This window comes from Pygocentrus nattereri, chromosome 1 (assembly GCF_015220715.1).
Source record: "Pygocentrus nattereri isolate fPygNat1 chromosome 1, fPygNat1.pri, whole genome shotgun sequence".
In the NCBI taxonomy this organism is placed as follows: Eukaryota; Metazoa; Chordata; class Actinopteri; order Characiformes; family Serrasalmidae; genus Pygocentrus; species Pygocentrus nattereri.
The window spans coordinates 34,659,910-34,672,912 of NC_051211.1; the positions used below are offsets into that span (position 1 = coordinate 34,659,910).

The 13,003-nt window shown below is 40.3% G+C and overlaps 1 protein-coding gene across 2 annotated transcripts; it reads right to left on the bottom strand.

Annotated features, from left to right (window-relative positions):
- Nucleotides 1-5,741: 5,741 nt before the first annotated feature.
- Nucleotides 5,742-12,024, bottom strand: atp5f1c (ATP synthase F1 subunit gamma). Of its 2 annotated transcripts, XM_017696914.2 has the most exons (9): nucleotides 11,931-12,024; nucleotides 11,341-11,375; nucleotides 10,802-10,933; nucleotides 10,382-10,586; nucleotides 9,570-9,713; nucleotides 8,917-8,981; nucleotides 8,586-8,741; nucleotides 8,029-8,125; nucleotides 5,742-5,887 (listed from the first exon to the last, which is right to left on the bottom strand). In XM_017696914.2, the coding sequence occupies exons 1-9, from the start codon at nucleotides 11,969-11,971 to the stop codon at nucleotides 5,884-5,886; spliced, it is 879 nt and encodes a 292-aa protein (XP_017552403.1). In that variant the 5' UTR covers nucleotides 11,972-12,024; the 3' UTR covers nucleotides 5,742-5,883. The 2 variants fall into 2 exon arrangements, with proteins under 2 accessions (XP_017552403.1, XP_017552404.1); XM_017696915.2 differs by lacking the exon at nucleotides 5,742-5,887 and having other exon boundaries at nucleotides 8,025-8,125.
- Nucleotides 12,025-13,003: the final 979 nt, after the last annotated feature.

Sequence of the window (13,003 nt, forward strand, 5' to 3'; positions counted from 1 at the left end):
GAACTGATCGCCGAGTAATCGATTTTGGGCATGCGCACAAAGACACTCGATTTTGGAGCAATCGTTTACACAGCCTTAATTCAAAAGCGGGCCGGGTGGGCGACTTCGCAGAGATTTCTCAAACGACTGAAGGGGGTCCCTTGGCTTTCTCTCTTGTTTGCCTCCGTGGTAAAGTTGTGTGATTAACTGACAAATTGGATTTTATTAGTAAGCCACATGTGCTCCCGGCTCCTGGCGACTCTGCGGGCGGCGTTTTCTCCAGAACGTCCTGTGCTCTCTTTTGGTCTTTAGGCCTCTACCGTTAAATGACTGTAACCATTGTGAGAAATGCCCTCTGGTTTTTAGGGGGTCACATGTTGGCTGGCTACTCCAGCGTTGTGTGGCTGCTCTCTCGCTCAGGAAAACGTTTGGTTTAACAATTCCTCTGGAAGTGCATCTTCTTAATTTGGTAAGTTTGGTCTGCCGCACATTGAGATCATTTGGGGATTGAAAAATAATTCTTTTTCCACCAAACTTTAGAAATTGGATAAAATTTCAGATTTACAAATATGTAAATTGTAAATTTTCTTCAGAGGTATTTTGGGCATAGTTACAGTTGCAAGGCTATGAAGGACCAACTGGATGAGCGGATTTTTCTACAGCGCCACCCTGAGGCAGACCAATGCTACATCACTAGTTAGTTTAAATAAATAAATAAATCCATGACTAGACAGAGCCCACCAGGTAAGGGTGAAGCAGCTAAATAACGACCTTTCGCCGAGTTTGTATTTGGGCCTTTCTTTTCTTTAACAGACAACATTGCATCATTCTAAGTTTTTTTCAGACCCCCCCCCCCCCCCCCCCCCCCCCGGAGGTCCAGTGCCCCCTGTATTTAGCACCTTGATTGCATCCAAGTTGTAGTTGGTTGTCCTCTTCCACTTTTAGCTTCAGCAGTTCCAAGTGTAATGGTCTTTTCCAAAGAATTGGTTCTTCTCAGAATAAATCCAAAATAAGAGCTTCAGTTTGGGTATCTATTCTTTGCCCTTTCTTTCAAAAGTCTTTACCAACACCAACATTTAAAGGTATCAGTAGTTTTCCTCTGTGGCTTGTTCTTGTCCAGCTGGTTGAAGCAACACATAGACCATAACCTGAATCATTCTTCATTTTGTTTATAGAGATAAGCAGTCACGGTTGAAGATATTTTCAAGCTCTTTCATTCTTGTTCTGTTAAAGGCATTGTATTTCTATCTGCATTGTATTTCTTGAGTGCTGGATCCTTTGTGTTAATAATTCATTAAGGTATGCAAACCATTTTCACATTTTGTCCAACCGTGGTAAAGTTCTGTCATCATAACCTTAGTCTTCTTCATGTTCAGCTGAAATCCCATCTTTTTACTCTGTTCTTTAAACTTCCATATAAGGGCCTTCAGGTCTTCCAGATTTCCTGTTATGAGTTTTGTGTCATCTGCGTGATGAAGGTTATTTTTTCACCAATCGTCAATCCTTCAGTCTTGCTTCTCTCATTAAATATTCTACATATAGGTTGAACATCTATGGTCATAGTATGCAGTCATGTATAACTCCTTTGCAAATGTAGAACCAGTCTGTCTCATTTCCATCGAACTGTGTAGAGTTTGTTTTTTTAGAACAATAAGATGTTCTGGCATTCCCATTTTTAACATTCATTTGACAGAAACAGAAAAAGAGAAAATGAGAAAAACATTGGCAGTTTTTTTTTCTCTTCTGGTAGTTTCATGGTTCATGGTCAGTTTCATGGTTGACCGAAATCTAAAATAAATAAAAATACCATTATGTTTTAATACACAATTAATGCACAATTTGGGGGCAGTTGTGGGCTGGAGGTTAGGGATCTGGCCCTGTGACCGGAGGGTTGCCGTTAGGGATCTGGCCCTGTGACCGGAGGGTTGCCGGTTCGATCCCCAGGGCCGACAGTCCATGACTGAGGTGTCCTTGAGCAAGACACCTAACCCCCAACTGCTCCACAGGCGCCATGGATAGGGCTGCCCACCGCTCCGGGCAAGTGTGCTCACTGCCCCCTAGTGTGTGTGTTCACTAGTGTGTATGTGGTGTTTCACTTCACGGATGGGTTAAATGCGGAGGTGGAATTTCCCCGGTTGTGGGATCAAAAGAGTATCACTTAACTTAACAATTACTGTTTGCTTGCTAAATTCAAAATACTGTTGAAAAGTGAACCATAAAATAGTTTGCTTGTGCAAATGTTATGTCACGTTATACTGTATGTGTTATGTGATGCACTTTATGGCCAAAAGTACATAGACACCTGACCATCACACCTACATGAGCTTTTTGGACATCCCATTCCAAAAATAATATGGAATCGGCCCCCCCTTTGAGGCGGTAAGAGCCTCCACTTTTCTTGGAAGTCTTTCCAAAAGAATTTTCAGTGAAAGATTAACAGTGAAACTTTGTGCCCATTCAGTCAAAAGAGTATCTGTAAGGTCAGGCACTGATATTGGGTGAGATGGCTTAGCTTGCAGTGAGTGTTCAGTCGGCTTGAGGTCAGGGTCTGTACAGACCACTGGACTTCCTCCATACAACAACTTGTCAAACTATGTCTTTATTGATCTTGTTTTGTGCACAGGGGTGCATTCTTGCTGCTACAAGAAATGGCCTTCTCCAAACTGTTGCCTCCAAGGTTGTAAATATTATGGTGTTGGCATAGAAGAAGATGACATGGGAAACATAGCACTTCAAATGAGTGGTCTTTTATTAACCATACACCAATAGAAGACCCAATATCAGCGCTGGTTGAATGGCTAAGAAGCAGGGCAGGTCATCAACAGCCACACATTTCTCGTACATGGTAACCCCCAATTCCACTAACCAGCCCCACAGCCCAGCCCAGCATATCACAACAAACTCTGCAACACTATAATGTCCAAGCATCAACAACTATTTATGTGTTTTTAAGTGTCTTACAAGCGCCACAGTAACACCTCTGGTGACTTCTTGCTTACTGCTCTGTATGGGCATGCCTCCTATGCATCCACGTTCAAATAAGCCGCTAGCGGGACACTTCAATATGTGATCGCCTAAAATGTCTTTGTGTCCTGTAGCCTTAGCATTACCCTTCACTAGAACTAAGAGGGTCAGCCCAAACCCTGAAAAACAGACCCAGATCATTATTGCTTCTCCACTAAACAGTACTGTCTGCATTTCGTGTTCTGGCAGGTTGTGTTTTCTTCCTTTCTTTGCCGAGTTGAACAGCTGCCCACCCTGTGCGTCTGATGCTGTTGGCCCTTCTGCCCTGATCGGGTGCCACTGCTCACCAGCCATCGGCTTGACTGCTGCATAATCATAAACTAATCAAATTAGCCACTGCTTTCTTTTTTTTTTTTCTGTTCCTCCACTTTGTTCTGTAATACTTCATAGTAACAATGTTTGCTATCCGGTGTCGACCAGAGGAGGATGGGTTCCCCTTCTGAGTCTTGGTTCTTCTCAAGGTTTCTTCCTCTTTTAGGGAGTTTTTCCTTGCCACTGGCTTGCTCATGGGGGCTTAAACCCAGATTTTTCTTTTCTTTCTTTCTGTAATACTAATTGTTCTGTAAAGCTGCTTTGTGACTGTACTTGTTGTAAAAAGCGCTATATAAATAAACTTTGCTTGCTTGCTTGCTTTCTTTGACTTACTTTGTAAGTCGCTTTGGATAAAAGCGTCTGCTAAATGTAATGTAATGTTCTTGCTTGCTGTGTTCTTCTGGCATCCACCAAACCCAGTGTACAAGATTCATCATGTGTGTGATTCATCACTCCACACATGTTTCTACTGCTCTAAGTTTCAGTGGCAGTGTGCTTTACACTACTCCAGCTGACGCTTGGCATTGCACAATGTGAGCTTGTGTGCAGCTTCTCAGCCATGGAAACCTATTTCATGAAGCTCCTAACACAGTACTTGTGCTGACATTGCTTCCAGAGGCAGTTTGGAACTCTGCAGTGAGTGACGTAAGATTTTATGTGATTTTTATGTTCTATGCTCTTTAGCAGCCATACTATATGACTTTGCTTAATCTAGTGTTTTGTGGCTGAGCTGTTGTTTCTCCAAGATACTTCCATTTCACAAGAATAGCAGTTACAGTTGACTGGGGCAGATCTAGCAGGTCAGAAATATCTAACTTTTGGCAGAAATGACTTCTTACTACAGTGTCATGTTTAAAGTCACTGAGCTCTTCAGTACAACCTTTTCCTACCACTAATGTTTGTATGAGGATTGCATTTATCTATTATCTTTTTTATGTGTTGATAATAGGTGTGGCTGAAACACGAACTCAGTAATTAGGACCGGTGTCCACATACTGTTGGGCATATAGTGTATATTAAAATGTAGCAAATAAGTAGAAATTGTGCACTAAAATTTGCCAAAAAAACTCAGTTCTCTGTAGAGGATGTGTTAAATTTTCACTTAAAAAAAGAAAAAAAAATTGACAGGGGGATATATATGGGTCTACAATCAGTTTTTTTTCAATCAGAGTATAATTTTTCTATTATCCACCAAACTAAAAAAAAAAAGTACCCAAATAAACTGAGCATGACTGAAGCATGTGAAGAAATGGGTCAAATGGGTTTGCATCAAGCACCTCACCACATAGGATCTAGTAGCCAATAATTAAATAATGAATGAGTTGCCATCTGGCCAAACAAACTTTCCTCCTGGTGCAGTGCTATCAGACAGGGGCCTCTCCCGGAGCCACGTTCAGCGACCCTAGAAGTCACGCTCACTAAAGTGCAGTCATTCAACACCACAAGTCCTTCACATGTAGGCGCCACTGAATCTGATACCTCCATGGCTGACTCGCTAGTGTTTATTAAGATGGGAGGGCTTGAGTTGCAGATGGATAATGAAGAGGCTAAACTTGTTGTGATTGCCCATTATTATAAAGCAACAATGGGAGGGTCATGAAGTCTGCTGGGTTAATCAGTAATCAGTTCGGGGTAACTTTACACTGCTTTAATCAAAGAAGGTGTGCTGGTGGAAGTTCATTGATGGGATTAAACTCAAGCTATTTTTTAGGTCAAGCCTTTTTTTTTTCCCCCAGAGGCTCTCTGTGCTGATAACATGTGACACCCAAGACTATAAAGCTAAAGCTGAAACTAAGTTCATTAGTGATATGGAGGAAAAAAACCCTTAAATCCCCAAATTTGTTTTTGGCAATGAAGTAAGGCATTTTAGTCCAAGACTTAACTCATCTGTAATTTAAAGGTTCTGTTCCAAGGTCAGGGAAACTTGTTCTACATTGAATTTTGAAAAGGTTCTTCACACTTTCCCAATTAAAAAAAAAGTTATTTAATGCAGTGGTTCTCAAACTGGTCTTCAGGGAACCCTAGATGGTCCAAATGTTTTCTTTAACCTAACTTAAAACACATGGGGATACAGCTGTGTGAACCATCTGGGGGACAATGAGAACCCATTTAAGACCCACTGCTTTAAAGAACCAGCCTTCGAAAATGTCTTCAGGGAACCAAAAAGTGGTTCTTTTGTACTGCTCCACAGAACCCTTTTTGCACTTTCATTTTTAAAGAACGTAGGTATCCTCATCATCGTTAACCGCTTAGTCCAGATGGGGTTGTGGTAGCAGTTGCAGTTGATAGAGCAGAGAGTCCCAGACGACCCCGTCCCCCAAATGTAGGTATGCATTCCTTAATTCATAAACCCAGAAAAGGTGTTGGTACTGAAATCCCTGTGTAAATAGTTAATAACTGAGTGAGAAAGGAGACCAGAGCATTAATAATGGATGTCAATGTAAGAGGTTTATTTTTATTTACTCATATCTTACAAACAGAAGCACATTATTTAACTTGACACCAGATGACTGAACTGGAAAGCATTCTTTTATTCAGAACCACAATGACGGTCTGGATGGGTCCTCTTTATCTGTAAGGAGATGGAGAGAGACAGAGAGAGAGATGAGTTCTGCTAAAACTTTCTGATACAGTGCATCTTTCAGGACAGCTTCTGTGGACCTGCCAATACAATGAAACTAGACAAAAGCTATGCAGCCTACTTTTGGAGTATGTTGCGTAGCTAAAAACATTTTGAAGAAATGCCACAAGCAAATCTAAGACTACTTAACAAATAAAGCACTAAAAACACAGTTTGAGACAAGTAATTTAGGCAGGCAGCTCGCACAACGCTTCCATTACTTGTTAACTTCGTTAGCCTAACAGATCCAGTACTAAACTTCAGAAGCTTCAGACACTAAACATTTCTAGGGTGACTACATTTAGGGTAAGGTTCAAACTGAGAAAATGTTTCTAGTTAGTTTTTTTTTTTTTTTTTGCCAAAGTATCACTTTAAAGAAGTACCTATGCATCTATAAACTAACACAAAATTGGTTAAAGTAACATGGACTGTATACAGATCTTTTTTAAATTAGTATTTGTTTCTAGACCAGCATCCACGCTACTCAAACACACCCACAGTGAGCTCAATATTTTTGCTGTACTACAGTTTACCTCCATCATGCCTCATTCACTGTGAGAAATGAATGCATGCAGGTTAAGGAAGTTAGTCAAGGAGAAGGTGAAAATGAATCAGATTAGTATGGATCCTATGAAAATTGTTAACAGATTGATCAAAAAACATCTTTAAAAAATATTGAAAGTAGTAAAATTAATAAACAAAATGCAGTGAGAGAAGTGAAGACAAATGGGGAAAAGTTTTCAAACAAATGTGTGAATGAATGAGTGAATGAATATGAACAGAGAAATAACCAAATGAAATATATATATATATATATATATATATATATATATATACACACACACACACACACACACACACACACACACACACAGCTGACAGAGATAGTAATTCAGTAAATGATAATAAGCAGATACAGATAAGTGAGCAAGTGAACAAAAGAACATGAGTAGACAGAAATGAGTGAGTGAAAGGAGGATGAAGGGATGTATGTGAACAGATTAAGAAAGGTAAGTGAATGAGTGAGTGAATGAATGAGCACACGGTTATAATTGAATAAGTGAATGTACAAAGATAAATGACTGAACGAACAAATGAATGAACATAAGCAGACAGATATGAATGAAGGCATGAAGCCAAGCTGACAGAAAACTGATGAATTCACAAATGTATGTATGAGAGAGTTGAGTTTATGAGGAGCCTGGCCACTCCCTATTCTTCCAGTTATATCAAAAACAGGACTCGAACAGCAGAGGGCGCCCACGAGTGAGCCCTCAATGAATGGGAGTGAATAGAGCTCAACGGCTAAAAACGAAAAGTTAAAATAGTTTCTAATCTTACCCGGAAACTTTCTTTAACTTTAGGAAGTAGAAGGAGGTATTTCACCCAAAAAACCAAGAAAACTCACCAATATATTTCCTTTCTTTCTACAGCAAATGGATTTTGGGCAGCAGAGGGCAGGCATTACTGCTAGAGAGTGATGATTGATGGGCGAGTGGAGCAGCTCATTGGCTCTTCGCGCTCACTGATGTCATGAACATACACGAGGCAGCGTTTTAAACTCCTATAACTCGAGTTTAAAAGCTCTTAAAAATATAACAGCAGTGTTAAAGCTTTATGCTGTTCTGTGTTCAGGAAATGAATGTATTCTTGTACATTAAACATGTTTAAGCATTTATAAACTTTGATTTTGCTCAAATGCACCATATCAACCCATTCGTTTTGGACTCACTCAGGAGCGCCCTCTAGTGTTTGAGAAAACCAACAGACATCGCAGAGTGATAACTAAGTTCTCTGGTTGGGTGAACGAAGAAAGAATGAACAAATAAGTGACAGTAGGAAGAATGAATGAACAAACGAATGTACACAGAGATAAGTGAATATTTAGATAAAGAAATAAGTGAGGTGAGTGGATGTTTGAAAGTACGTAGACAGAGAGAAGCGAACGAATCAGAAAGAGAAAGGGAAGTGAGAATGAACTTGCATAGATCATCTAAATAACGGAGTACATAGAGAAACTAATAAATGAATGTGAACACACAGAAATAACAAGCAAAAGAATAAATTCATAGACAGAGAGAATGAAAACTTACAGTGCAGCAGCTCCAGAGATGATCTCAATCAACTCCTTGGTGATGACGGCCTGGCGAGTGCGGTTGAAGGTGAGGGTCAGCTTATCAATCATCTCAGCTGTGAGAGAGGAAAAATATAACAAACGTGTATGACAAATCTTAAAAACATTAGACATTTTGATTCCACCTTAACACAGTGTATTTCATTACTGTTAAAAAAGGGTCTTATATTTTTATACCACTTAAAAATGGCAGCTGTCCTTCATGTTTAAGTGTACGGTTTCTAAAGTGGTTAATGGATTAAATATACAGTTCTAGGAAAACCTTTACATGATGGGGAGGTTCCATAAACTTTAACAGAGTTCTTCACACTTACGTCATTTACAGAATGGTTTTAAAAAAATAAATAAATAAACAAATAAATAAAAACACACTCATCAAAAGATTTTTTAAGGGACCAAAAATGGTTCTTCTATGGCATTGCTCCAATATTTACTTTTAAGTGTATAACTGTCAAAGTCATAGTCAGAGAAAAGACCTTTAGAACAGTATGCCTTTTAATGGAAGTCTTTACTTACAGGCGTTCTTGCTGGCGCTGTCCATAGCGGTCATCCGAGCACTCTGCTCGCTAGTGGCAGACTCCTTCAATCCATAGTAAATGATGTTGACCAGGGCAAACTCCTGATAGTTCCTCAGTACATCAGCATCAATATCATCATAGACGCCCATGTTCTCTGCATTACACAGTAATGTACTTAAATATTAGTAAACAAAAAAAAAAAAGTAAACAGTACTTAAATATTTATTAAATATTAACCTTACATATGACGTACTCCTACAAAAACTAAGAATGTGACAGAGAAACAATAGGCAATAGCTGTGAATTCTGAAAACAGAACACAGAAATACCTGAGTTTGCAACTGTGTCCATTGAATACACGGGCTTCTCGTCTGTCTTGTATGAAATAACAGACCTGCACAATTAAAATATTGAGATTTTTTTTTAACACTTATTAATAATAATACCTATATTATTTAGGTCACTAAGGAACAACTTTGATCTAATTTTGTACACCTTCACCACATTTATTTATTTTATTTTAATTGCATTATTTGTTTTATAAATTTGATCATTGGTTCATTTATTTACTTAAATTTATTTTACAATCTTTTGCCCGGTGAGCAACTGGTATGGGCTTAATAGCCTATAATCCATTAGTTTTATCCAACATTGTATTGTACATGTTTGCAGTAGTCTGCCAGGAGTATTTGCTAGGCATTTTCAGACATAAGCCGAATGTTGATGGTTAGTTCAGTGACTGTTTTCTAGACATTTTATAGCTTCTTCCCTTAGTCTCTCAAGGATACTTCATTATGTCAAATATCAAAATTGGAGCATTGTTTATATTTAAAATATTTACTGAATGTTTGATCACTTTATGTAAATGTGGTTTAATAAGAAAAAAAAAAAAAAAAAACTTCTGACCAGATTCACCAGGCATCAAAGCACCCCTAAGCATGTACTTGCAGAACACTACACTGTGTAAAGACTCTGTACTGACTTGAATCTGTTATAGATGATGGTGCCCTGGTCAAACTCGTAGCCTGAGTCCAGCAGCTCTGTGGCAATGATAGAAGCATCAGTGAATGTAGGGGGTTTCCTGCCCACTTCCTTGCAGTTAATGAGGATGTGATTGCCATGGGTCCTGAAAAATGGTTTTTTTATATATATATATATATATATATATATATATATATATATATAAAAAATAAGAGGGGAGGAAAAAAAGGGGGGGTGATTTACTCAGAACATGCCCTGGTGTTGCATTTTCCAGAAAACATTTTACTTTAATACGCCTGTGATTAATGTTTTCAGACTAAAGCCCTATTGGAGCTGGATTAGTTTCACAGGTCCTATAATTTCTTATTTGCTATTTATCTGCAGTGTATGTAGTTTTTACACACTGACAGGTAAAACTGTGGACTGATTTTAATCCAGTACGAATCTGTACTGTGTGTAGTTTGTACAGTTTGACAATTGTAGAGTGAATGGCCTTCTGTAAATGGCTCAGCCTGGAGCTCCCTCTGTAAGGTTGACTGGAGTTTTGCACCGTTCACCTCAAGCTAACAGAATACCAAAATCTGCTAAAAAGACAAGGCCATCCAGTGTGTTGATACTGTCACTGAGCTGCCAGGACATGACATTTCAATCCAAAGAGCATGTGCAAATTTTGGAAATGACTGTGTGATACCAAAGCAACTGACCAGTCGATTCCCCACAATTACATTGTACAAATCTCCTCTGGAAAAAATAATCCAGCTCCAATAGGGCTTAAACTGCAATAAAACACACAAAGACACAAAGAAAGCATACCTGTAAAGCAGGCCCCTGAGTTTGTCCCCTATATTAACCACCATGACCTCTTTGCCAGCACCAGCAAGTTTGGCGATTTCACTCTTAATGGCTTTGGCCACACTGCTGTGGATAGCACCGCACAACCCACGATCAGACGACACACCGATAAGCAGGTGCTTGTTCTTATCCTCTGGAGCCTTGATGTCAGCCTTCTCATAGAGTGCTAAAAACAACAAACACAAGTCCATGAAACAATCTAAAGTATTCTGAGCATCTCTTCATTATATTACATTGCATGTCAGCAGCTGGTTCATTGCTCAAAGCATAAGTAAAAATATTGGACTTGACAGAAATCTCATTAGCATACTGTTTTCTGTGATATCAGACGTTGAGCAGCCATAAGGAAGGCAACATCTTACTAAGCATTTGACAACTTACACAGTGCGCCGGTGCCATAGACACGGGCTGGCTTCAAGGACTTCTCTGCCCTAGCATACTTAGCGGCGGCCACCATCTTCATGGACTTGGTGATCTTCTGGATGTTCTTGACAGCCTTCAACCTAATGGTGACTGAAGATCAAAACAGTTCAAGGACATTATGAGTGACGGAAACGCTTTGCCAGGTCATGCCTCCAACTGTGGTTCTAATCCAGCATGAATCTGCAGCGAGTGTGTTTTTTACAGTCTGACACTAATAATTTGAGTGATTCTAATCCTGTATGACCTTACAGGGTGCACAGTTTGAACAGTCTAGGAGTACTAACTGCAAAGTGATTGTGTTCCAGTAAGAGTCAGACTGTAATTAGAACATCCAGTGTAGTGCTCTGAATCCAGCATGAATCTGCAGTGTGTGTAGTATTTATAGTCTGACAGTAATAACTGTGGATTGATACATGCAGGCAAATACTATTAGACATGCATACAGAAGACAGCATAATGTCAAAGTATCTTCATGGACAATATCATGGTTTACTTACTGTCCTTCAACGTAGCCATGCTCCTGACCTGCCCACTGCAGAAACAAGGATTCACTGAATGAGCAAGCGAGTCACCAGCCTGATTAAAGTTACTTTTAAAGTTTCAACTTCGTGGCAATCACAAAAAATATATATATATTAATTTCTACGTTGCACGTAAAATGTAATAAGCTTAATGTGAACATATTTAAGACCAGACGTTTACATGACGTTCGCTAATAGGACCCTAATCGGCGTCGCTGCTATCCAGCATGTGTCCAACACAAACAGGTAAAACCACCGAACGCAATCTACTGTATTTAGGCAAACAAACCGCATATAGATATTACATTACACATCTAAAGTGATCTTAGTTCGGTCAAAGAGCTGCTAGTGGTTCACAGTCATAGTGGTGAAGTTCACCCACTCCAGCCTAACGCACCGAGCTTAACGCCAAGATGCGGCCTACCGGGACCGGCACGTCCTTCGCAGGGTTTTGACTCAATTATCAGCCAATATCTACTCCTAGACGCCTCGACTGCATAATATAGATAATTCGCAAGATGTAACTTATAAGAAACGCATATAAAAGCCAGTTTTGAATCTATTACCATTGTGGGAGGAAGACCACCGCGCTGGCCCTGGCGAACATATTCGCTTGCAGTGAAGGTCAGACTGGCTGCACTGAGCATGCGCAAAGCGCCTGCAAAATGTCGAATCCTGGTGACGTCGGATTCAGTTCAGCGAAGCGATTCTTCAGAACCGAACTCCTGATTCAAGAGTCAGTTCAACCTCCGTCCCCAACTCCTCCACAGAGAAAGAGCTTTAAATGAGACATTTACATTTATGGCATTTGGCTGACGCTCTTATCCAGAGCGACTTACAATTTGGTCATTTTACACAGGTAGGCCAAGGTGGTGTTAGGAGTCTTGCCCAAGGACTCTTACTGGTATCGTGTAGGGGGCTTGTCCAAACAGGGGATTGAACCCCAGTCTAGAGTATAGAAGGCAGAGGTGTTAACCACTACACTACACCAACCACAGCGTTGCACACTGTAACTGTCTGTTAAATTCACCCACAACAAGCGGTGTTGTTTTCCTGGCAAGACTAGTCTTATCATTTTAGAATAAAGACTCAGGGCATCATATTTTGGACACCATCAGGGCTGCCCTTTGTCACCGATTCTATTCATAATTTTTATGGATAGAATTTCTAGGCGCAATCAGGGGGTGGAGGGTGTCCGGTTTTGTGACCTCAGGGTCACATCGCTGCTGTTTGCAGATGATGTGGTCCTATTGGGGACATCAGGCCGTGAACTTCAGCTTTCGCTGGATCGGTTTACAGCCGAATGTGAAGCGGCCGGGATGAGAATCAGTACCTCTAAATCCGAGACCATGGTTCTCAGGCGGAAAAGGGTGGAGAGCCCTCTGTGGGTCGGGGATAGGCTCTTGCCTCAAGTGGAGGAGTTCAACTATCTCAGGGTCTTGTTCACGAGTGATGGTACAAGGGAGCGGGGGATTGACAGGCGGATTGGTGCTGGGTCAGCAGTGATGCAGGCTCTTTACCGGTCTGTTGTGGTAAAGAAAGAGCTGAGCCATAAGGCAAGGCTCTCGATTTACTGGTCGATCTACGTTCCCACCCTCACCTATGGTCATGAGCTTTGGGTAATGACAGAAAGAACGAG